The sequence below is a fragment of the Callithrix jacchus genome, chromosome 18 (genome assembly GCF_049354715.1).
Source record: "Callithrix jacchus isolate 240 chromosome 18, calJac240_pri, whole genome shotgun sequence".
Taxonomy (NCBI): domain Eukaryota; kingdom Metazoa; phylum Chordata; class Mammalia; order Primates; family Cebidae; genus Callithrix; species Callithrix jacchus.
Window position 1 is genome coordinate 19,713,075 of NC_133519.1, and position 26,032 is coordinate 19,739,106.

General features: G+C 46.9%; 1 protein-coding gene and 1 non-coding gene across 19 annotated transcripts; both read left to right on the forward strand.

Moving 5' to 3' along the window:
- Positions 1–4,798: 4,798 nt before the first annotated feature.
- On the forward strand, positions 4,799–24,968 carry DUSP23 (dual specificity phosphatase 23). 18 transcript variants are annotated; one of them, XR_013529444.1, is made up of 7 exons: positions 4,799–5,096; positions 5,352–5,469; positions 15,915–16,132; positions 16,232–16,369; positions 18,440–18,545; positions 20,144–20,310; positions 24,340–24,968. XR_013529444.1 is itself a non-coding variant. In XM_078356057.1 (3 exons), the coding sequence occupies exons 1-3, from the start codon at positions 4,906–4,908 to the stop codon at positions 16,053–16,055; spliced, it is 450 nt and encodes a 149-aa protein (XP_078212183.1). In that variant the 5' UTR covers positions 4,799–4,905; the 3' UTR covers positions 16,056–17,048. The 18 variants fall into 18 exon arrangements, 4 of the variants coding, with proteins under 4 accessions (XP_078212183.1, XP_035135034.2, XP_078212182.1 ...); XR_013529445.1 differs by having other exon boundaries at positions 18,440–18,504; positions 20,225–20,310; positions 24,274–24,968; XR_013529439.1 differs by having other exon boundaries at positions 15,915–16,369.
- LOC118149393 (U4 spliceosomal RNA) lies at positions 18,123–18,263 on the forward strand. Its single transcript, XR_004736764.1, has one exon. It is a non-coding gene; the product is annotated as a U4 spliceosomal RNA (small nuclear RNA).
- Positions 24,969–26,032: the final 1,064 nt, after the last annotated feature.

Consider the following 26,032-nt stretch of genomic DNA (forward strand, 5'->3'; position numbering starts at 1 on the left):
CTATACCTCCAACCCCATACACACACAAAATTCATACCCAGACTGCTCTGGTTGGTTCCCCCACAGAATACGGTTCTCCAGATATGGAAAATTTGCATTGACCTATCACAACATCCCTACGTACACACACTTAGACCACAACTGCCTACAGTATAACTCTTTCTTTTTGAATTAACCTCATTTTAATTTACTTATTGAGTTTATTGTGAATTATCTTTCTTCTTTTTCTCAAACTGAATATTTTTATCTATATTAGTTATATATTGCTGCATAATAAATTACCCAAAATTTGATGGCTTAAAAGAATAAATATTTATTATCTCACAGTTTCTGTAGGTAAGGAATTCAGGAGAGGCTTAGCTGGGTTGTTCTGGCTCGGGGAATCCATGAGGTTCTAGTCAAGATGTTGGTTAAGTCATCTAAAGTCTTCATGGGCTGGAGAATTCACTGCAAAAATAGCCACTGACCTGATGGTTGGTAGGTGGCTTCAGTTCCTCACCACATGAATCTCTCCACACAGCTGCTTGAGTGTTCTCACAACATGGCAGCAGGCTTCTTCCCAAAGCTTCCCGTGGTGGGTCTTCTTTCCAAGAGAGAAAAAGGCAAAAATTAAGTCTTTTGTGATGCAGCCTAGGGAGTCATACACTACTATTTCCACAGTATCTTACTGGTTACAAAAATCAGCCCTATCAATGTGGAAAAGGACTATGCCAGCATGAAATGATTCATTGGATACCATCTTGGAAGCTAGTTGCCATACTATTGCTTCTTAGGTTCAATTTCCAGATCATTGAATCTTAGGTGTGAAGCGTGTTTAGACATTAAAATATCAGAACACTGAAGACACTGAGAATTCTGACTGTAGTCCATGGGCCACAGGACCCTGAACCCAAGCAATGCTTTGCATTGGTGGAACACAGGGACCTACCTGGAGGAAGCAATTCTCTGACTCCAGTTGCACCCCTAATTGCCACTGGCATCAAACCAATCAGTGAACTAGGGCTTTAACATGAACATGAACAAGAACTAAGTCAAAACATTCTTATCAGCTGGAAAAAGAGAAGCTGAGATACCCTAAAAATGTTCTGTTGAGCCTTATGTTTTATTTTACGTTTAGGGGTACATGTGAAGAATGTGCAGATTTGTTACACAGGTAAAAGTGTGCCATGGTGGTTTGCTGCACAGATCATCCCATCACCTAGGTTTTAAGCCCAGCATCCATTAGCTATTCTTCCTGATGTTCTCCCTCCCCCAGCCCCCACCCTAGATGGGCCCCAGTGTTTATTGTTCCCCGCTCCCCATGTGTCCATGTGTTCTCATCATTCAGCTCCAACTTATAAATAAGAACATGCAGTGTTCTGTTTTCTGTTCCTGTGTTAGTTTGCTGAGGATAATAGCTTCCAATTCCATCCATGTCCCTGCAAAGGACATGATCTTGTTACTTTTTATGGTTGCAAAGTCTTCCATGGTATATACATACCACATTTTCTTTATCACTGATGGGCATTTAGGCTGATTCCATGTCTTTGCTATTGTGAATAGTGCTGCAATGAACATACATGTGCCTGCATCGTTATAACAGAATGAGGTATATTCCTTTGGGTATATACCCAGTAATGGGATTGCTGGGTCTGCTGAGCTTTTAATTGGAGTAGACAAAATGGAAAGAAAAATCGCTCTCTTCATAAGACTTTTCTGGTAGTTTCAACTCAAGCTTATCTTCCCCCCACCGACTCCTTCTGCACTTGGTATTTTTACTGAACAATTATCTTTCTTATATGAATTATCTGATTGTCTTTGATGAGCAGTTTAGTACTTTATGTCCTGAGAATAACTACATTGAAGTCTAAATCCCTCCCCCCATAGGGTGTTGTCAATTCCTTGAAGTCAGGGAAATTTCCTAAGCTTATTACTCAGGCCACCGTCAGTGTCAACAGATTGTTCTCCAGGAATATGGTCATTCCAACACAGTCACACACGTGCCATCACACACATGCACACCACCGGAGCAGTGCTTGCTAAAGAACAACCTTTACTTATCTTGTTTCGCAAAAATAGTAATTAGACATTGCCAAGATCATACTGACACAGCCATTCTTTATTTAAAAGCATAGTCCAGTAAAAAGTAGACTTCAAAGAGGTACTACCCAATACTCAACACGGTCCTCAAACTTGTGCATTTAAAAAGAATTACAAATACGCATTGCCACATGGTCCTCGAGACTCACATTCACCCTAGAAATGTACCTTCACAGTCTTTCCAATGCATTCTACTTATTAATTTCTCATTCATTTGTTTATTTATCATTTTTTAGCTCCGTGGCTCAGGCTCCATATTAGATGTGTGGAATTCAAAGACAGAACAATGCATTCTTGGCTCCTGTGCAAACAGGTATCCTCAATCCAATGAAATAACTGCTATACTGGGAAGACATATTTATACCAGGTGAGATGGGAATACAAAAAAAAAAAAAAAGCCTAAATCTTTCTGAGGGTCAGGTAACTCTGTTCAGAGGACAGAATAAAAGAAGATCAGTATCTTGTATATGGGCAGACAAGGGGTTGGTTAGTTACAGAAGTCCTAGCCAGGAAACCCTCAGAGAGGGTTTTTCCTTACAGTTTGGGGCCCCTTGGGCCCAAGATAAAACATCAAATGGCACCCTTGACAATGGGACACGGCTTAAGGCAGGGACCCTGGGCCCTTTCCACTCTGGGTCTGCTGGAAGGGAAAGGCAGAGCTTTCTAAAAAGAGAGCCAACTGGCCTCTCCACAGGTAAGCCCCGATGGTTTGATGGATGCACTGCTAGCCCTGCTGAAATCCACAAGAGGGAGAGAATCACTGTTAGGGGATTCGTGGAAGAGAAAGATCTGTCTCCCAAAAAAATTTTCTCCTTCTAGAAAACATGGACTTCGAGCTGGATATTAAGGAGACAGAGAAGGGGCAAAAGAGGGTAGGGAGTGAAGTGGAAAGTTCCCTGATGAGCAGGGGTAGCAAGAAAAGGAGAACAAGGCAAAGGGACTAAGAAGAGATTAACTTGCAAGAACAAGTGCTAGACTCTTGTCTCCAGAGGTAGCGCAACCAGAAATCCTGAAGAGCCGCTGGACTGAGAAGAGAAGTGGGAGGTTAGGGTCCCGGGGCGGGGGAAGAGGTGACTGATGCTGAGAAGCCACCGCTAGGAAGGAGAGAAAAGAATAAATGGGAGGGCCAGAAAGATTGATAGGAAGTTATGTAGGAAATGAGAGTGCAAACAGGAAGGGCTTAATTAGGGCTGTGATTGTCTGGCAGGAAAACGGGGAGACTTGGCAGCTCTTGGAATCTGGGGAGGGTAGTCACCTGGGTAAATGGTAAGTGTATTTTCCACAGGGTCAGAGCAGGTTTCGATCTTCAGGAGAAGACAAATTCCTTTTCATCTTGCTGGAGCCAAAGGTTTAAATAGTCAAACGTGTGTCATAGGTAGGTGCAAAGGGAGGGAAATGTAATACATCCTCATGGCCAAGTGCCCTGGGCTTGGATCACTGTGTCCTTGGCCAAGTTAACCAACTTCTTGAAGCTTCCAATGATTCATGTACAAAAAATATACAAAAATACCTTTCATATGTATTCTTCCAGAAAGCACTTGGCACAGGGCCTGGTACATAAACAAATTCAATAAGGGTTAACTATTTTCATAATTACAGTTAGTCTGCGTCGCTAGAAGCACATTATTCAAATGAGGACATGGACTGGTCAGATGACAGCAGAGACAGTGTTCAGATCTAGTGGCCCCCACCTTGTAAGGACAACACTGATCAACTCTAGCCTGCCCAGGGACAGTGACCCAGGAAACCTTGAAAAATGAAGAAACATGAAATATTATTAAAAATTAAGAAAACCCGGCTGGGCGCGGTGGCTCAAGCACTTTGGGAGGCCGACGCGGGTGGATCACGAGGTTAACAGATCGAGACCATCCCGGTCAACATGGTGAAACCCCATCTCTACTAAAAATACAAAAAATTAGCTGGGCATGGTGGCGCGTGCTTGTAATCCCAGCTACTCAGGAGGCTGAGGCAGGAGAATTGCCTGACCCCAGGAGGCGGAGGTTGCGGTGAGCCGAGATCGCGCCATTGCACTCCAGCCTGGGTAACAAGTGCGAAACTCCTTCTCAAAAAAAAAAAAAAAGAAAACCCACAAGTATTTAATCCAGATAATATCTGGGGACACGTGGGGGTTATGTGAAGAGAAAATAATGTTCCGTTTAAGTTTAGGAAATGGCGGTGTTGTTAAAGCTTCTTGAGGCGTCAGTCATCATCCTTTAGTCAAGTTTATAAACCTCTCCAGTGCCTCTGTTTTTTAATCCATAAAATGGGATTCATTAGATCACCTACCTTATAAGATTATTCTGGCAATTAAATAAGTCAATATGGGTTAAGTGCCTAGAATACTATCTGGCACGTAATAAATGCCCAGTAAGTTCTGAGGAGCAACTGAATGACAGAAGTGGGAGTTGACTGTTGGTGCTGGTTATTATTATTGCTATAATTATTACCCTGTGTAACTTTTTAATAGTTTCAGCAATGGAAAAATGAGAAGAGCCTCCTGTGCAGCAGTAATTCCCTCTTACTGTAACAGTTCAAAAAGTCGCTGATAACGACCAGTCAGTCATCAGAGAAAAGACTCCTCGCCCTGGGGGAAAGCCGATTTGTCACCTCCTAAACCCTAGGGCATCCAGCGTGAAGAAGGTAGAACTAGGCCGGCCCGCGGGGAGGCAGGGCAAGGCGCCAGCGACGCAATGACTGCAACACGCCGCCAGGGAGCAGCAGAGCCCGACCCCGGGTTGTTCCATCGCAGCAATCAATCCCTCACTCGCTCCTGGTCTTCCTTCTTAGCTGAGAAGGCTAAACCCCGCGGAGGTAACCCTGCCCATTATGATGATCCAGCCAATCACCGCGTATCCTTCTCGGGAGGGGCGGGATCGCGGCGCTTCCCTTGGTAGCTCGGAGCCTGGGTTCCGCGTTTCAGCCCCGCCCCAGGCGCTGGGCCAATCCCGGAGGCGGGGCAGAGCGTCCCCTGGGACAGCGCCCCGCAGACCACGTGGTCCGGAAGGCGCCGGGGCCAGGTAGGCGGTGGGTTACCCGGCCCGGAGCGGGCCAGGGGACGGGTGGGCGGAGCAGGGCGGACCAGCCCCGCCCCCGTGACCCGCTGTCCTGTGCCCTCTCCCAGCGATGGGCATGCAGCCCCCCAACTTCTCCTGGGTGCTCCCGGGCCGGCTGGCGGGGCTGGCGCTGCCGCGGCTCCCTGCCCACTACCAGTTCCTGTTGGACCTGGGCGTGCGGCACCTGGTGTCCCTGACGGAGCGCGGGCCCCCTCACAGCGACAGCTGCCCCGGCCTCACCCTGCACCGCCTGCGCATCCCCGACTTCTGCCCACCGGCCCCCGAACAGATCGACCGCTTCGTGCAGATCGTGGACGAGGCCAACGCCCGGGGAGAGGTCAGCGGGCGGGGGCAGCGCAGGGAGGGAGGGGCCTGGAAGGTCAGCAGGGGCCGCGGGCGGAGCTGGGGAGGCCAGGCCTGTTGGGACTTGGCTGAGCTGGGGAGGGATTGGGGCAAGCAGTAGGGCCGGGAGACCGGGAAACCAGTGCCGGGGAGGGGGGCGCTAAATGGAATGAAGGAAAGAGAGGGCAAAGCACTGCGAAGTAGGCTTAAGGAGAGGCGGTGGAAACCAGCTAATACTGTGAGTTGAAAAGGAGAAGGGTGTGGACGGACACCTGAGAGAGGTGGGGGTTGAAGTCACGTGGAAGCCATTTACTATTTTCCAGGGTAAGGCTGCCCGAGTATAATGGAACCTAAGTGGCTCCATTTAATGTTAACTTTAGCAGCTGCCGCATTTTTAAAAGGCAGGGAAGCAGATAAAATTAATTTTGGTGATCTTAATGAGATATTTTTCCTTCTTTTTTGTACTACCCCTTCGTACCTTGGTGCGTTTTCACACTACATTTCAATTCGGACTAGCCACATTCCAAGTACACAGTAGCCACAGTAGCCGTGACTAGTGGCTTCTGTATTGGGCAGCACAGGTGAAGGGCCGTGAGGAGGCGGGCAGCTCTTGAACCAGCCACTGCAGAGGCCTTCTGGCCACCCAGTGCAGGGACTGTCCTCCCTGACTGCTGCAGAGCCCTGGGCCTGGCACAGAAGCAGCAGCTGTGGAGAGAACCAAGTGAGGGGCAGGAAACAGTTGGGGGCGGGGGAGTCGGGCGGCACCCATGGCACCCCCTCTTCATAGGCTGTGGGAGTGCACTGTGCTCTGGGCTTTGGCCGCACTGGCACCATGCTGGCCTGTTACCTGGTGAAGGAGCAGGGCTTGGCTGCAGGAGACGCCATTGCTGAAATCCGCCGACTGCGACCCGGCTCCATCGAGACCTATGAGCAGGAGAAAGCAGTCTTCCAGTTCTACCAGCGAACTAAATAAGGGGTCTCAGTACCCTTCTACCAGGCCCTCACTCCCCTGACCCTTGTGATCCATGGGGCCAGAGATGAAGGGAAGAGGACTAAGGAATTAAACCCTCCAGCTCGCATTGGCTCACGACACTGAAGTAGTCCACCCCTGCAGGCAGGTCCTGACTGAAGGGGAGGCTTGTACGGCTTTGTTGAATAAACGAGTTGTACGGACCAGGGCACGTTGCATGGCACTTTATAAAGCACTCCCACACATCGACTTTCAGCCTCACTGTGGCCCTGGATGAGGTGGCCAAAGCTCAGAGAAGCCCATCTTCCCACTTCTGGAAAGTGGAAAGATGGGCCAGAACAGCAACACATATCTTCAGTCCCTTGAAGATGCTGAAATGCTGTGTGTCTGTTCCCTGACAGTATTTGATGTGTTTTCTTCGGTGCTCGCCAATGAAAAGGATTCAGGTCCAGAGTAGCCTCGCCTCTTGGCATTCCCAGGTCGCTGATGCTCACAGGCCAGGAGGCCCCTCCATGTAGGCCCACCTGCTGCACACGTGTCACCCTTCTCTGGGGGATGACAACCTGGATATCACAGCCTGGATGTCACACTCACAGATAATCACCGTCTCCACCTCTCCGGGGCTGGGCACCTCTTACCAACCTCAGATGCTGCTCAGCCCAACTTGGGCTCTCTAGCCCACTCTCCTGCCCCACAATCTCAGGCCAAAGGACCCAGGAACAGAGACAGTCTAGGCAGTTACTAGGAGCAGAGATTTGGCAATTAAATGAAGAGCTCCAGGGCCCTAAATCTTGGCCACTTTTCTCAGGTGTTATCTCCACTTGTCCCCTGTTGGATCCCATTCTGCCCTCTGGTGGGCCCCGTTTTGTCGGCACCACTACACTTTTGACTTTTGAGAGATGAGAAGAATGGCATACACCCACCAAATGGACTGTTTGCTGTAGTTCTGCCTGAATCCCTGTGCTCTCTTCTGCAATCGCAGGCTGAATAAGATAGAAATTCACCATAAAATGTGTGAGTGCCTGTCTGTACCTGTATGATTCCTGTTAGATCTGGAGACCACACGGTGGAATGAGACATGATTCCTGCTCTCAGGAGCTCAGCCTGCTGGAGAAGATGGGCACAGATAGAGTCCACCACAGATAATAGATGCTATTGTAGACATGCATTCCAGTCACAGTGGAGACATAGAGGAGGGGGGTTCAAGGGCTCCCCTGTAGCTCTCATCTCTTGTATCCTAGACCAGAGACAGGCCTAGCCACCTGGTCCTCCCTTCTGCTGCTTTCCCCCTTCCACTCCTAACCACCCAGTTCATCCCTGTACAACTCAACCTTAAACAAAAGAGATACCAGCTGACGTCCTGCCAATCTAAGAGAGGTCACAAGATGCCCTCTCCCCGGTTTTCCTTTATTTGTCAAATCTGAGTGATCAGTTCCTTCAAGCCTAGTCCCCACCTAGCCTACTCAGGTTAGGATGTCTCCCAAAGAGATGAAACCCACACATTCCAGGCATTCCAGCTGCAACAGAGGAATGAGAAACAACGCAAATAGAGGATGCACTGAAACCCTTACCCTCCTGTCACCAAAAGTTCTGTCTACCCTGCTCACCCCCATCCACCCCTCCCCCAACAGTATGGCCCTGTTCTGTTTCTGATGCAAACCAGAACATCTTCCAAAGGGGTGTGTGTGTGTGTGTGTTCATGTGAAGGGAGTAGGGCATGAAGGGTGTGAATGGACCACTTGCTGAACCCCTTCCCCCTAGTCTGAGAGCTTACCAGGATGGAGAGAGAGAGAGTTGTGTGGCACGAAGCTTCCCCCAGTACATGTCTCCACTCTCATCCTCACCTGCCAGGCCATACAACCAATCCTTGCTTTTTCTACCTCTTTGTTCCTGTGTCACCCCATCCTCCCCACATCTCTGCACTGTGGAAGAGGAATATGCCCTTCCCTTCCTCCCAAAGCTCCCTCAAAGGAAACAAAATCTAACCCCATGAAAGCCCTGTGTACTGCCTCCATCCCCATAATTTAAGCAAGTCTCTGCCTCAAGAGTTCCTTAGGGAAATACACATATAATTAAGTGCTTAAGGAAACTGCTTTTTAAATAAGTAAGAGTTGACTTGAAATGAAAAACTCTGCCCTTGCATCTACCTGGGAGGTTAGCCTGAGGCTTCCTTTGGGCTCATTCCCACTCCCAGTTTTTTTTGTCTTCTCACCAAGGCCTCTTATGTCTATGGCTACCAATAAGGGGTAACAGACTAGTCATGTCCCTTCCCATTCTACGCTGGAATAGATGATTTGTGCAAGGAACAAGCTACCACCATCTAAAAAGAACATTTACCTCAAACCGGGTTTCTCAACTATTGACTTTGGAAGAGGGTGATTCTTTGTCGCTGGGACTGTCCTGTGCTTTGTTGGATCTTTAGCAGCTTGTCTGGCCTCTACTCACTACATGCCAGTAGCATGTCCCTCCTCCCCATAGTTGTGACAACCAAAAATGTCTCTAGACATTGACAAGGGTCCCCTGGGGGAGCAAACTCGGCCTCAGTTGAGATCTGCATCAGACCAGCAAGCACTAGATGTGGCCATGGGCTTTCATTTCTTCTGAGAGTGGAGGTGGGAACACACTTGGTCTCCTGTGGATGCACACGTCTTAACAGGACAGAGAGGACCAAACCTCCTACCTTTTCAAGCAATGTCTGGCAGCCATCCCCGGTCCCTCAGCCTTTTTCTTGGCTGCTTTCCCCAAACAGTAATAGATACCACAAACTTTCCATATTCAGGAGACTTTGATTCTCAATGAGCTGCTGATGGGCACAGCTGCAGTAACATCTACTCCCACCCCCATGTCTTTTTTTTACGTTTAATTCATGTTTATTCTCTGGTATGTGATCAGAGTTCTCTGCTGAACGGAGGCTTCTCTATCTGGAAAACATTCCTTAACGTCATTTGGGCTCTGCAGCAGTCACCTCTTGAGTTCCTCTTTCAGAAAACTGTCCAGATGCAGAAACAACTGGAAGCAGGTCAGGAGTGACAGCCACACTCTTCTTTGAGAAGATTCCGCTGCATCCTGATTCTCCCACCTCCACTTCCCCTGGAGGACTCCCTGACTGGGGCCCTTTTGCTCTCTGGGCTCTGGATTCCATGACTGCCTCACAAGCCATGTATCCCAACACAGGCTTCCTGCTGCAGAGAGTACTGACGTGGGGAAATAGGCTACACACCTCCCTTGGATCTATGCTTGGTCATCCCCTTTACATCCTGACCCATTCATGACACGGGGGGCTCCTGTCCACAGGAGGCTCATCACTGCTCTTCCTCTGACTGAGGAGATGCTCCTCATCACACCTTCCCACCTGCCCCTCATTGTCCCCAAGATCCAGCCTTCCCAGGGCAATGATGAGCACATTACCTGGGGCAGAGATCTGATCCTAACCATAAACCATTTCCCAGAATGCACTGCACCATTTGCCAAGTTTCAAATCAAATGTTCTGCTGTCTCTATCCTGCCATTCTTTCTGAGAATTTGGTCTCACAGGATTGCTTTGTCACAAAACAATGTCAGTCACCATAAATGCATTTTACATTTTGTCATGACTGTACTTTTCTCACTTACATAATTGCCGTCATTTACAAAGTGCTTACCATATAGCAGGTGTTTTACATACATTGAGTTATTATTTTATCCTTGCAACTCTGCAAGTCACTCCCCCTTTTTATAGATGAAGGAACTGAGATTTAGATAAGTAACATGCCCAAAGCCACACACTGCTGATGGAGCTGGGATACAAACTCAAGTCGTAACTTCAGAGTTCGTGTTTCTTTGACCAGACATCCCATTTGCCAAGACTTTTCCTGGGTCAAGCCCACAAAGGAGCCTGCCTTCATGATTAGTCTTGGCCTCAGGGGCCGTCTCATCAACACGGCTTCCAGTGACCACTCTTTATTCTCTTAGGAAGCCAAAGAACAACCCCGCATCTGACACTGATGTCAGTAGCACCTGAATTATGTGCTTCTCCTTAAAATGTGGCCAGATGACATTTTGGTCTGGATGATAAAAAGTAAATAAATAATGTGGCCCGAGTGTTTAAGAGCAAAATAGTGACACTGATTTATCAGGGTGGTTCTGTCACATCCATTATTATCTAACTCAAGTGTACAGATATCCTTACCTGGCATGACAGTCTTAAGGCATGTGTGTTTGGTATCAAGCCCTCAAAAATGTCTTTTTATATCTGATGATTTACTGAACACCCTAATACCTTTTCTGGTTTTCTTGTTGTTTGAGCCCGTAATGCAGGCCAGGGACTGTGCCAAATGCTTTACAGACATTATCTCACTCCATCCTCAAAACAAAAAAAAACAAAAACCCTATGAACAAAACATTACAATCACCAGTGCACAGATGGATAAACTGACCCAGAGCGTTTAAGTGATCTGCCCGCAGTCACCAAGCTGAACAGGATTCAAATTTCAGGCTGTCTAACTCTAAACCACCTTCCCTCTTGGGAGCAGAGAGAATAGACTTTGTTGTAATTAGAAAATATGTAACAGCATCTTGTGTTCCCCAGAATGGAGGCATCTGGACTCACAGGGCCGTCAGTGGAGCTCCTGATCCCACAGCCTCCCCGGCCCCGCTGCTCAGTGTTCAGTGGTATAACTCTGACTTGGGAGGGTGCAGGCTGCCGGCACAGTCGTCATCTCTAACAGGCTTCTGCCTAAAGCCTCCAACACCATCAAAAATATAATTCCCTGTTGACTTAGAAATGAATTACATAAGCACTTCTCCCATTACTTTTAAATTTTTCTCTGGCTATTATGGATTCGAGGCATGCTCTTGAGAAGACAGCATGCTTGTCCAGGCAAGCAGAAATTTAAGAAACACTTTGGCGCGTGTCCATGCCTGAAGTTGATGACTTATTTGCAACCTTGAAAATGCAGTTTTTTCTGCCGATAAATTGCTTAAATTTCTTTGACAACTCTTTCACCCTATTTGTCCGCTGATTTACTCGGTCACTGTGGATAACCAATTCATGATGTTTTCAATGCGTGGCATGCAGTATGGCAAACAGTTCTGGGATTATTTCCCTGCTAGCTTTGGTCAACAAAAAGAGTCAAACTCTCAAATATTTTAAGAGATTTATTCTGAGCCAAATATGAGTGACCATGGCCCGTGACACAGCCCTCAGGAGTTCCTGAGAACATGTGCCCAAGGTGGTCGGGGTACAGCTTGGTTTTATACATTTTAGGGAGGCACGAGACATCAATCATCAATCAAACACATTTAAGAAATCCATTGGTTTGGTTCAGAAAGGCAGGACAACTCAAAGCAGGTGGGGAGGGGGCTTCCAGGCTAGAGGTAAATTTAAACATTTTCTGATTAACAATTTCTCAATTAACAATTGAGTTTTTCTAAAGACCTGGGAACAGAAAGGAAATTTTCAGGTTAAGATAAAAGATTGTGAGCCAGGTGTGGTAGCTCATGCCTGTAATCCCAGCACTTTGAGAAGCTGAGGCAGGAAGATCACAAGGTCAGGAGTTCGAGACCAGCCTGGCCAATATGGTGAAACCCTGTCTCTACTAAAAATATAAAAATCAGCTGGGCGTGGTGGCAGGTGCCTGTAGTCCCAGCTACTCAGGAGGCTTACGCAGGAGAATCACTTGAACCCAGGAGGCAGAGGTTGCAGTGAGCCGAGATCACGCTATTGCACTCCAGACTGGGTGACAGGGTGAGACTCCATCTCAAAAAAAAAAAAAAAAGATAAAAGATTGTGGAGACTAAGGTTTTTTTGAAATCTTATAGTGGCTGCTCTTAGAGATAATAGATGACAAATGTTTCCTATTCCAACCTTTAAAAGGTACTAGACTCTTAATCTCTTCATGATTGGGAAAGCCTGAAAGAAAAAGATCTAGCTATGCTAATATTCTTTATAGATGCACATGTCCCCCCACAAAGGGCAGCTTTGCAACACCATTTCAAAATATGGCAAAGAAACGTGCTCTTGGGGTAAAATAGTTTGACTTTTTTCTTTGTCACATAATGTTATGCGAGAGTCACACTGGAAAGTAAGTCACAATATAGAGAGTTGAATAAAACCCATCTGATGAGAATTTATGGTTTGAAGGTCATGACTCCCAGGCCCATTAAATAGGAATTTAGGAAAGAAAAAATACATACATACACCAGAGCTTAACTCTCCCCTTTTTAAAATTTAATTTATTATTATTTTTTTAAATGGAGTCTCACTCTGTCGCCCAGGCTGGAGTGCAGTGGCGCGATCTCAGCTTGCTCACTGCAACCTCTTCCTCCTGGGTTCAAATGATTCTTCTGCCTCAGCCTCCTGAATAGCTAGCTGGGACTACAGGTGCATGCCACCACACCCGGCTAATTTTTTGTATTTGTAGTGGAGATGGGGTTTCACCGTGTTTGCCAGGATGGTCTCTATCTCCTGACCTGTGATCAGCCTGCCTCGGCCTCCCAAAGTGCTGGGGTTACAGGCGTGAGCCACCGCACCTGGCCAGTCCTCATGTTTACAGTAAACATACTACTGTATCTTCTTGAAAAATACACATTTGACAATAGTGACTCTACTCCAAACCCAGAGTGACCCCATGGGAACTATTCATCTATGCACCCTCCCACCGGTGACACTGCTTACCTTCTTCAGTAGATTTTGTGTGTCCTTGGGCTTCCCCACCCCAGTGAAATGCACTGGTGTGCATGTTTTCCATAGGAGCCCTTCATGAGCTCTAGCTGGGGCTGGGTGCAGCCTAGAGCCAGGGAAGTGAATTAAAGCAGCCGCATTGGGATCAGGCCCACAGACAGAACCACGCCGTCCTTGACCACAACCTGTGAGGACCTGGGGAATCCAATCATTTTCTTCACCTTTTCCCTCACCTCATGTACTCCCCTCTCCCACAGGCTTTGTTCTCTTTTCTCTACCTGCGCTGGGGGGTCCCCAGAACCACTCTCAGTTGGGATGATTTGCTAGGACTCCCAGAACTCAGAAAAGCTGTTGTCCTTTTTTTCCTCTCGAAATATTACCCTGTCTTGATATACTCTCGATTATAGTTCATTGCAATGAAAGGAAACCAATTAAAACCGACAAAAAAGAAAGGTACGTAGGGCGGAGTTCAGAAGAAACTAGTGCAAGCTTCCAGTTGTCCTTTGCCAGTGAAGTCACATGGACAGAGCTTAATACTTCCAGCAACAGTGTATGACAGCTCACACAAAATACGGCCAGCCAAGGATGTTCACCTGAGCCTTGGTGTTCAGCATTTTGTTTTTAGTTTAGTTTTGTTTTGTCTTGTTGGGGGGCAGGGGGGCAGTCAGTCATGCAGCATTCACATGACAGAGGTCAGACTGAAACAGCCTGGCCCAAAGCAGCCTAGGCATATAAACAGGTGCTCACCATCAATCACACTGTTAGCAGAAATGATCAGGCCTCGCTCATGGTCTCAGGTATACAAAGACATTCTTACCATGCAGGATATTCGAGGGGTTCAGAGGTCTCAGGAGCTAATCAAAGGCAGTCGGACCCTTGGAATGTGCAGGGTTTGGGCAATCCTGGCCTGCTGAGTGGATCTTTCACTGCACACTTTTTTTTTTTTTTTTTTTTTTGAGACGGATTTTCGCTCTTGTTACCCAGGCTGGAGTGCAATGGTGCGATCTCTGCTCACTGCAACCTCCGCCTCCTGGATTCAGGCAATTCTCCTGCCTCAGCCTCCTGAGTAGCTGGGATTACAGGCACGTGCCACCGTGCCCAGCTAATTTTTTGTTTTTAGTAGAGACGGGGTTTCACCATGTTGACCAGGATGGTCTCGATCTGTTGACCTCATGATCCACCTGCCTCAGCCTCCCAAAGTGCTGGGATTACACACTGCACACTACTTTTACTGCATTATTGCACACTCATTATGTCCTCTCCACATGACAGTCTGGGCACATGGGATGCTTCCTTCTCCAGCTCTTTGCCTAGCTCCCAACTCCTACTGACCCCTTCTGGTCCTAGTTTAAACATCACTTTTTCAGGAAAAGGTTTCCAACAGGCCCCCAGGTGTTCCCAAAGTATCTGGTCCTACTTTGAAGCCTTTTGCTCACCAATAATAATTCAATTAGTCATTTACTGTTTCTCTGTCCACTGCTACAGTCTAAGGACCATGTGCATTCCTGTAACACTTAAGGCAACGCCTGGCACATAGATATTCAATAAACAGGTGGTGACTGACTAACATGCTGTCACTTACCTATCTGCACATAGGTGAATAAATGGGAAGAAAATAATACCTGTAATGGATGGATCATCTAGTGGAGACATACATGGCATTATGTACCCTCCTAAGTATAAATGCAAAGTTGGATACAATTAGCCAATATGCAATGCATAAATATTTAAGCAATGTTATAGTGATTGAAGAGATAAGAGGAGCGAAATTTGAAAAGATGAACCTTCAAAGAGACGTGAAGGGTGAGGTTGGATAGCCTAAAGGGATATACAAATGCCAGATGCTATTAAAAACACCAATGTTATGTGCTGAGTGCAGAGTCCACAGAGGGAGCTTTAGACAGAGGGGTGAACAGGATAAGGGGGTATCAGTGAAAGGAAAGAAAGAGATGGGGAGTCGATTGGCGTAGATAAGGTACAAACCTCATCCAGTGGGAAGCAGGAAACACAGAGTTAGGTGAAGATAGTGAAGGGGCAGCAGAAACTCATGCCAAAGGGTTTGGATCATATCTGATCAACAGTGTGGAGTCACCACAGTTTTCTGAGTAGAGGACTTGTCACTAGGTCCAATTTTTTTAAGTGAGACTGTGACAGCATGGCTCTGTTACTTAGCCCCAATACGGTGCATTATGATTTAACACTGCCGAAGAGAGACGGGATCTCACAGCTGCTGATTTTTAAGGCTTTTCAGAAGATGAGAGTTAAGTAAGAACCTGCTTTTCCAGCTTGCTGGAAGTTAATGACTTCGATGTTTTGCAAAAGAAAGTAAAGGGGTTGTTAAGTCAGAGTGCTCACCCTCCGGGCCTGCGGGTTAGGATTTTTTAATGCTTTTCAAGTGGGAAAAGATCTCAAGTGAGTGTCATCCCTGCATGCTAGAAATATATGTCTTTCAGACAGCAGCTGGCACAGCCTCCCGCACACCCACTGCTCTGCCTGATTCACTGCAGTCACATTTTAAATCTTGGAATGTTGCCGTAACTCAGTTGACCCAATTCACAGGTCCACAGAGGCAGCGACCCTGGTGCTGCACCTCAACCCAGCACCTTGTTATTTCTCCCTCTTGCCCCAGGTCAGGGGGTGTCCTGAGCCTTCAAACTTTTTGCCTCAGTTGCATCCCTACTCTTTCCCCCTCTCTGCCACTTTGTCTGTCCACTTCCCCTCAAACCTGTCTTCTCTTCTCCCAATAGGGATCCATTTGTTAAGCACTAAGGAGCCACACAAACCAGGTCCTGTGTTTTTTCTTTAACAGAGAGCGTGCTATGTGCCGAGGAGGGGCGGGCTGGGGACTACAGAGACAGCTCCCCGCCGAGGAACACCCCGGGTCCTGGAAAAGTCATGGCGGCTGCAAATGCCAGACTCAGGCATCTTTTGGTCAACACTCTTCACCTGAAGACCTAGACAATCACAGACCAGCACAGGCACCAGGGAGTCCTCTCCTGCCCCTCACAGGGGACTGCAGAGCCCAAGGTGGGAATGGGCGGTGGGGACAAGTCTGGGTCTCCACATCGTGTTCTGCAATCCTGTGTTCCCAGATCTGCCCTGGCACCAATGCTCAAATCCCTCCAGGGACAAAGGAAGACTGAGAAGACATGGAGGCCCATCCAAGAGTCAGGCCACACTCTTGAGAGGGACCCTCAACCCACCCCAACCCACCTCTGCTCTTTTAATAACTGGAAGCCACAAAGAAGTTAGTGGAAACCACAGGTGAGGCAAATCAGAAAGAAACTAAGACACTACAAATTAAAATAAGAATAACAACAATAAGATATGATTTTATATTCACTAGGATTGGACACACACACACGCACATATTCATACACACACCAAATCTCAAAATACTAAAGTTGGCAAGGCTAAGGGGAAACAGGAACTCCTAAACTGCTGAGGATAAGTAAATCAGTACAGTACCCTTGGAGAGTGATAAGTTGACTAGTTCACCCCCAAATCCAGTCACTTCACTTCATATATATTTGCAGACAAACACTGCATTTGAGTAAGTTGGTGACATGGATGAAGCTCCTAACGTATTCATTAACGTGATGCATGTTTTATTGAGCACCTACTATATGCCAAGCACAGTTCTAGGGTCTAAAAATTGAGTGTGAACATAAAACAAAATGTCTGCTTCCATGGAGTATATATACAGCCTTGTTTAAATAGGCAAAAGCTGAAAACAACCTGAAAATATGTTGTTAGGAGAACGGACAAACACTGAACTAGAGATACCAGTATCAACAAAGATGTGTTTTGGAAACAATGGTGGTTGGGTAGGGAAGAAACTTGCTGATACAAAATACTATGTGTATGACTAAAAACAATAGTATAAATTGTGTGTTGGTACATACATATGTTACACAAATAAATGATTTGGACGCCTACCAAACTTGGAATCTTAGCTGCCTCTGAGAAGGGAGAGAGAAAAGACCAGGAAGGAGAACTTCAATTTTAAGTGAAATGCTTTATTTCCTAAAAAGAAAACATCTGAAGCAAGAGTATGCATGAACGTGTTCGCCGTGTGTGTTTAGGATGTTAAGCATACAGATGTTTGTTGTAGCTCATTGGGTCCTTTTTTATTTTAGTTCAAGATAGGGAAGTTTTTGTTTTGTGTTGCTTTCAAATTTTGGAAAAGAATTAGGGGAGAGGAGGATTAAGACCTTATCGCCTAGTAACTCAGGTGCTGGAGGCTGCTTTAAATGTGCCTCTGAGATCCTGACCTCCAACCACCTGACCCTTGTACAGGGAAACTGGGAGAGAGAAGAGCAGAGTCCCCCTCCTGCTGCTGCTGCCCTAGATCTCAGCAAGCTGCTGGGTGCCGGCTATACCCACCTCCCCGCCACCAGCTAAGTCAGCGAGAGAGTGGAGCTCCATAATTTCACCCACACTGCCGTGGGAGTGGAAATTTGCTCAGCCACTTTGAAGAGCAATCTGGCACTATCTAGTAAAGTTGAAGAGACACATACTCTATTACTCAGAAAATCTGTTTTTAAGGTTTTACCTTAGAGAAATTCTCAAATATGTACCCAAGGAGACATGTGCAAATGTTCTTTGCAGCGTTGTTTATAATGGCCAAAAATCGAAAATGGCGTCATTATCCTTCATTAGAACAGATAAAATCAGACATGTGTATTCAATGAAATACTATGCCGCTGTGGAGATGATGAGAGCCACACGTGTCAGTGGGAATCCATCTCACAAACGCGGCTGAGGAAAAGGGCGAGTTGCAGAGTCCTCCACCGTAAACTACCATTTACATAAAATTGCAGCTGTTCTGAACAGTACCACATATTGCTGATCAGTGCAGGTATATGCAGTGAAAGTATGAAAACACTTGGGAAGGATGAATGTCAGGTTCAGGGGTTACTTCTGGGAAGGGAGAAAGAATAGAATTAGGGAGGAGTTTATACGGGACTTCAGCTGATACGGCGCTATTTTATTTCATTAAGAAAAACGAAAATCTAGCTTTGTGCAGAGGCAATATCGTAGCCAATGAGGTTTATCCAAGGCACGATTACTGCTAATTGAAAACTTTTCCCGATACGCCACCATGATGACTTGAAATATAGTCGGCATTGGCAATTTTTGCCTGTCTCTGCCGAGACTGAAATTTAAAAAAGAGAGAGAGAAAACCTGAAGCAAATATGGCAAGATTTTTTAATTAAAAAGTATTGGGTGGTGAGTACCCAAACATTTCTTATGCTTTCATATGCTTTTCACTTTTGAATATTTAATAAGATGTATTTATTATTTGTCTTTATTATTTGTTGATTTATTTAGAAAGGGCAGGAAGAGAGGTGGTGCATAGGGGAAGAGCCTCTGAGACGAAGAGAAGAGTGGGCCAGGTACGTGGCTCACACATGTAATCCCAGCTTGGGAAGCCCAGGTAGGTGGATCACTTGAGGTCAGGAGTTCAAAACCAGCCTGGCCAACATGGCAAAACCCTGTCTTTACAAAAAATACAAAAATTAGCTGGGCATGGTGGCACGCGCCTGTAATCTCAGCTACTCTGGAGGCTGAGGAAGGAGCTTGAACCTGGGAGAAGGAGGTTACAGTGAGCCCAGATTGTGCCGCTGCATTCCAGCCTGGGCAACAGAGTGAGACTGTCTTAAGAGGCCTTTACAGTAATGTAGGCAAAGGACATTGGTGAACTCCATTGTAATGGTGGCAGAGAAGATGGAGAGAATAAGGTGAATTTGAGATATATTTTGAAGAGAAATCAGTAGAACTTGGGAATGGATTAGGTATGAAGGATGACCGTGAGGTTTGGATTTGGGTAAATGGTGGTGCTGTTTACCAAGATGAGAAAGCTAGCAGGGATAAGAGCAGGGACCATGACAAGAGCTGTTTGTGTGTTTGTTTACTTGTTCCCAGAAAGGAGGAGAGGGACAGAGTTTTATTTTGGACATGTCAAGTTCGAGATGATTGTGACCCACCCAAGTGGAGGAGTAGAGCAGGGCAATTGCATATTCAGGTCCAAAGTGCTCGGGAGAGGTTGAGTCAGATCAGGAGATGCTAATCTGGGTGTCACCAGAGTATGATTTCCAGCCTTGAGACAGTGTAAATAGCAAACCCTGAGCATCCCTACGTTCAGTGTCAGGAGAAAGAGGAGGATCCAACAATCAGACTAAGAAGTGACTGGCGAGGCAGGAGAATCAGGAGAGGGGGACATGATGCGTTCCAAGACAGAAAAACATTTCAGAAGCGGTGCTGAACCGTGGAAATGCAGAGTGGCCAAGTCAGCAGAGGGCGGAGAATCCCCTGTTGGAGCCAGCAACACAGGCGTCGTTATGACTTTAGCAAAAGCAGTTCAGTGGAGTGGTGGGGGCTAAGGCCAGATCACCCATGGTTAGGGGGTGAGTAGAGATTGCAGAAGAAGGAAGGGTGTGGGTAAGTCTTTTGGCCCAAACGGAAGGGAGGAGAAAGATGGGGAGGAAGCTGAAAAAGATGAGCGAGGCAAAGGAGAGGCTTGGTTTGCTTTGGATGTTATTGTGCATGTCCATATGCAGATGAAAAAAAATCCAGTAGAGAGAGAAATTGATGGTGGGAAAGAGTAGAGGGAATGAATGCAGGAAGGAGTGCTTTGAAAAGAGGAATGAGAAGGGAATCCAAGCACTGCAGCCTCACTCAGCAAGTCAGGATTCTAACTCCAGCCCGTCTGGCTCACACGCCATGCTCATTCCCAGGTGCCTCTTTCACTCACCCATGACTATCCAACTCCCAAAGTCCAGTGCGCTAATTCCTTTGCCACCATCTCCGCTAAAGACACGGGTTTTATAGTCTTCACATTTCCATCTGGGTTCTGCATCTACCCGAGGAACTGCAGGAGAAAACACGCAAACTGAGGAAAATTAAACCTGACCGATTTTATGCATTCTAGATAAACGCACGAAATAGACTATGTTTGACAGTGGTAAACAGAGAACCCCAAAAATATCCAATTTATCACTTTAATTATATATGCTTTTCTTCCTCAATCTCCAGCCAAGAATGAGCCCCCAGCCATTTTCGGTTTTTTCTGCGGAGCCATCCCCTAATTTCTAAAGCTGTTTTTGGTAACCACAGACTTCCCGTCAAGGATGTGTTATCTGAACCACGCTGAAGACTTAACCTGCTGCCTACGATGGCACATGCGAGGAGGAATGCAGTGGGTATGTACGAAATCGAACGTAAGGAAATAGAGAGCAGTGTGGAGTTCTGATTCAAGGGAACATCATAAATTAAATTGACGTCCTCTGAAGAAATTCACATTCTCCTACTGCCACGAAGGAAAGTAATAGGTACTCAGTTATTTGGATACTAAGCTAATGCAGAGTCAACCAGCCACCGTTAGGAAAGTAACCTTATCCTAAAATCCACTTATTCGTGAATAAGAGAATGAGAGGGTAAGAGGGCCTGAAGGAGGGCAGGAGAGAAGGTGGTTAGCAGCCATCACGCTGACTGTCGCTGTACCTGAGCAGGAGCAGGGAGGAGGGGGCCTCTGCCTTATTGCAGTCTCCATCCCACACAAAGTGTTGAACACCTGCTTCCAGGCACTGAGGATACAGCAAAGAGCAAGACAGAAATGGGCCTTGCCCTCAGAAAGCTTGCAGTCTCTTGGGGTAGTGCACTCAAGAGGCAATCACAGTACCAGGGGAAGGTGCTGACTGCTCAGACAGGGGATGTATGTGCACCTAACTGAGCCTGGTGGGGGGACAGTGGTCAGGAAAGTGTTTCTGTGGGAAGGGTTGTTGTACAAACTTTTAAATCTAAGCCATGACCGAGATTTAGCCAGACTGGCAGTGAGGGTGGGCAGTCGGGAGATTACAAACAAGGAAAGCATAAAGCACGTGTGTGCACACAAATACACGCATCCATTATCTCAAAGGGTCATGTGAATGGGAACATTATTGCTGCTTTATCTTGCACTTTGGGGAAAGTCAGAGTCATGGCAAGCCGTTTCTGACTCTCAGTCAGGGTGAGTGGAGATGTTGAACAACGTAGGAAACAGAAAAGGACCAGGTTGGGAGGTTGAGGCTTGGTTCAGCCTTGACAGGGTCAGTAAAAGGAGCCTCTGAGACCTCCACATGGAGCTCTCCAGTAAGCAGCCAGATGCTTATATCAGAAGCTCAGGCTTATTGCTTGGGCTAGAAAGAGACATTTGGGATTCACTGGATTAGCGGTCGCAGTTTAAACCATGGCACAGATGAGCATGCTTAGTGAGAGAAACACTCTTCCTAAAAGGGGAAGTGAAAAGAGAAAAGGGCACGGGAGCAGGGGAGGAAGAACTTCACAGCCACTAGAGAAGGGAGGCTGAGCCTGCCGAAAAACATGGAAGGTGTTTCTGGGAGACATGGTAGGAGAACCAGGACAGAGCTGCTTCACGGTGGTTTAACATGGAGGGAATAACCACAGTAACGATAGCAGCGTGCACCCAAACAAAATGAGGACAAAACCTGTCCACTGGGTAAGCCAGAGACGTGAAAGAACCACATCTGAAGCCAAACTGGAATAGGCTGAAGACGAGTGAGGAGTAAACTAACACACACCAGTGCTTGCCAAACCTTTTTGCTTTGTGGAAATACAGAAAATTATATTTCAGTGGACAATGGGCAGTTGCACAAGGCTGCTCCCAGCTGGAAGTACGGCCCCACGCTGGTGCTCTGAGGGCTAAGGAAATCGAGATTTTATAACACCTATAGCCATTTGAGATACACCAACATGTCCCAGAATACCAAGTGGGAAGGTCTGCCACAGAGCACTTTCTCAGCTAGCGTGGCTGTGAACTGGGGCTCCCAGAGGGGTGTGGAATCAAGGTGCGCTTGCTGGCTCAGTTTGGTTTGGTTAGAAGAGTCTTTTTTAAAAGGATTTAGCATCTTTCAGAAGCATCAGTGGAAAAAAATCCAGTTGAGATGGGGGCACTGAATTCATGGGAGAGAAAAGGGTAGTATAGCATTGGTGGTATAAATCTCCTTAGAAGATACGAAAGAATCCAATTTTAGGTGGAGGGGCAAATGTACATGATACCGTGTGTGCAAAAGTGTAATTCACTCTACAATCCTAGAAATTGGATGTCCTTATTGCCATGTTACAATTTTAAAACCTGAAGCTTAGTTAGATTAAGTCACTGCCCCAGGTTCTTGCCTAGTAAGCAGCATAGCCAGGACTATAACCTATATTTTTCTGACTCCAAAACTCCTAACAATTATGTTTAGGTGCTAGGCCTAGAGATGCAAAGATGAGCTAGATTCAGTCCTTGCCTTAGAAGAGGTCATATACTAAAAGTAGAGAGAAACACTAAAATAAATATAACATGGTGTGATAAGTAGAATAATGGTGACAAGGGGAGCAATGCTTTAGGAAGCACAAAAACTATACCCAAGTATATGCCTGTCACTTCCTGAACTCATGGAGGCAGGGGTAGACTGGGCAAACCGCAAGGGCTAAAGAGAAATAAAAATACCCGGATGGATGGATGGGTGGCTGGGTGGCTGGGTGGCTGGGCGACTGGTGGGTAGATGGATGGATGGGTGGATGGGTGGGTGGATGGATGGATGGGTGGGTGGGTGGGTGGGTGGATGCTTGGATGGGTGGATGGGTGGATGGATGGATCGATGGGTGGATGGGTGGATGGGTGGGTAGATGGATGGATGGGTGGATGGGTGGGTGGATGGATGGATGGATGGGTGGGTGGATGGATGGATGGATGGGTGGCTGGGTGGCTGGGTGGATGGATGGATGGGTGGATGGGTGGGTGGATGGATGGATGGATGGGTGGGTGGATGGATGGATGGATGGATGGGTGGCTGGGTGGCTGGGTGGATGGGTGGCTGGGTGGATGGGTGGATGGGTGGATGGGTGGATGGGTGGATGAGTGGATGGGTGGATGGGTGGGTGGCTAGAGAATAATAGTTCAATATGAATAGAGTCCCTCCTTAGGGCAAGTGATGTTCATGTAACCACAAGAGGTCGCTGCAGACCCGATGCAGATGAATTTTTTCCATTGCCATGCTCTCTCCAGTAGCTTTCAGAGAGAAGGGTTAGGATGGATGGAGAGAGGGAATGAGGGTGGTAACCAGATGCCCCATAGCATTTTCTGCCCTCCATACGCCAGACCCAGGGTTTCATGCCTAGTCTGGCTCCATCTTCACCCTACTCCTCGTCATTTCCACTCCTGTCCTAAGTTCTAGGCTTTTGATATGTTTCTCCAACATGTTCGGCCTTTCAGACCTAACTCAGAAATGGTCTCAGGTTTCTTCTTGGGCCTGTAGCTCCAGCTACGAATGAGACTCCAACCCCAGCCAGCTTTCTGGCTAAGTGCCTTTGCACAAATTACTTCATCTTTCTAGGCCTCACCAAAAACACTAAGGTTGGGTGGAAGGCTCTGGTAGTTCAAGGCTTCCTGACCCCCACTTCTTACACCTTCACCAAGCACTTCCTGCTGGCCAGGCTTTGGCATAAGCCTACAGTATCCAAGAAGGCAGACACTTGTCACATGTAGCTGTTTAAACTTTTTTAATTTCAACTCAAGTAAAAACAATGAAAACTTCGGTTTCTCCATCTCATGAGTCAATTTCAAGTGCTTCACAGCTCTATGCAGCTACTGAACTGGACAGCCCAGAGAACGTTTTCATCATCACTGAGAGTTCTATTGGACCTTGCTGTCTGAGCGCATCGCACGTTTTTAATCGTGTTCAACTTTCATAACCAAACTGTGATGCAGGCATAGTTATTTATCCACTTTAGAGATAAGGACCCTGAGACACAGACTGGATACAAAAGTTAGCCAAGGTCTCTCACCACATTCGGATCCAGAGTGAGGGTCCAAGCTCAGATGTTTGGCTTCAGAGCCTATGAACCATGCAGAGCTGTCTGCTACCCCAGGTTCTCCTGCTCTCCCCTCCCGCCTCCAGGAGCTGCACTAACTTATCCTATTCCCCAGTGGCCATTGTCCCTGACTACTGCCTCCCTGACAACTGACTCTGAGTGATGAGGGCACCAAGGCCTGGAGCATCTTCTAGATGAGGATCCACACTCTATTTTTCTCCCAGCTCCTGTTAGCCCCTCAATTCCCTTAGAGTACTAGTGTTAGTATCATGGGTTTTCACATCTCCCCTAACCCATCCCATTCTCAGTTCAAGGTCAGCCTGGATCCTGGAAGATTTCTAACCTGCACAGCAGCCCTGTTGCTGTTCTTCTAGGGTCACCTTCATCCCCAAGGGAATGACGTGCAGCCAGCCCAGCCTAGAGAGCCCGTGTCACCAACACCTCTGAAGGTGATACAGCAGCATCTCACTCAGCAGAGGAAGTGCGAGAAGTCGGGCTGCAGTTCACACTCTCCTGCTGCTGGAACCCAGTGAAAGTAGAAGTTGCCAGGGCCGGGGCTTCAACCACTCTGTGTGCAAACCACAAGCGTTTGCAAGCTAGACCACTTGCGGTCATCCCCTCTCTCTCTCCTGCCCCAGCTGGAGGCCCCTGCTCTGCAGGGCCTCCACACCCCCACAGGACCTGCAGCTGAGCCAAGCTGGAGGCAACTCAGGAGATATATCGAAAAGAGAACGATAGAGGAAAATATACGAATGTTGCCATCTTCAGGTGACTGGACAAAATATCCACTTTCTACTCTACTTTCTCAGTCCTTTTACCTCTTTCCTAAACAACTGAGTCAGCAAAAAAAAAAAAAAAATGCCTGGCAGTGTCAAATTAATTTCCCACTTCCACCGAGTCAGAGCATCTAGGGCAAGAAAACTTAGAAAATTCTCTCTCTCCATTCCTGGCCTCAGCAATAAGCACATCAAATTCTGTCAGGCTGTGCAGAAGTTCTCACAAAGATTTCCAGGAAGAACTTGACCGTCAGAAAATGCCTACTTAGCCATGCATGGTGGCGCGCCCCTGTAATCCCAGCTACTTGGGAGGCTGAGGCAGGAAAATCGCTTGAACCTGGGAGGCAGAGGTTGCGGTGAGCCAAGATTACACTCCAGCCTGGGCAACAGAGCAAGACTTCCTCAAAAGAGAAAAAAGAAAAAGAAAATGCTTCCTAGTATTTTGCCTGACTCCGTGTTTCACCTTAAACTCTCCCATTCTGTCCACAGAGGAGATGGGAATGTGTGACCTCTTTCTCTGTTGAGGGACCGTTGAATAATTTCCAGTTTGTATCTATTACAAATGATGCTGCTGTGAGCACTCTTGTACATGTTTTTGGATGCCCATATGTATACATTTCTGTTCAACATGTACCCGGGAGTGAAAATGCTGAGCCATCAGGGATCCCTGTGATTAGTTTTGGTAGTTTCTACCCAGTCATTTTCTAGTGAGTGTACCAATTTATATTCCCACTAGTAGTGCACAAGAGTTCTAATTTCTTCACATCCTCACCAATACTGAGTAAAGGATTGCATGGGGAGGGTCACTGGGTTCCCCCCACCCAGCTCAGTCTCAGCCAGTATCACTCCCTTATTCTTACGGAAGGTGTAACCGTATCTCATTGTGGTTTAAATTTGCATTTCCATGGTGATTTATGATGTCAAGCTCCTTTTGCTATGTTTATTTGACATGTGGATATCTGCTTCTGTGAAGTACCTATCCAATTATTTTTGTCCATTTTTCTAGTATGTTGTCTGTGTTTTTATTTTGTTTTGTTTTGTTTTTTTGAGACGGAGTTTCGCTCTTGTTACCCAGGCTGGAATGCAATGGTGTGATCTCGGCTCACCGCAACCTCTGCCTCCTGGGTTCAGGCAATTCTCCTGCCTCAGCCTCCCAAGTAGCTGGGATTACAGGTGCGCACCACCGTGCCCAGCTAATTTTTTTTTGTATTTTTAGTAGAGACGGGGTTTCACCATGTTGACCAGGATGGTCTCAATCTCTTGACCTCGTGATCCACCCGCCTCAGCCTCC

Excerpts from the sequence above, each read along its gene's own strand:
- DUSP23 (XM_078356056.1), top strand. The coding sequence starts at position 4,906 with ATGATGATCCAGCCAATCACCGCGTATCCTTCTCGGGAGGGGCGGGAT. Across the intron at positions 5,097-5,351 it reads CCGGAAGGCGCCGGGGCCAG|CGACAGCTGCCCCGGCCTCA; the intron begins GTAGGCGGTGGG and ends GCCCCCTCACAG. Across the intron at positions 5,470-6,261 it reads AGGCCAACGCCCGGGGAGAG|GCTGTGGGAGTGCACTGTGC; the intron begins GTCAGCGGGCGG and ends CCCTCTTCATAG.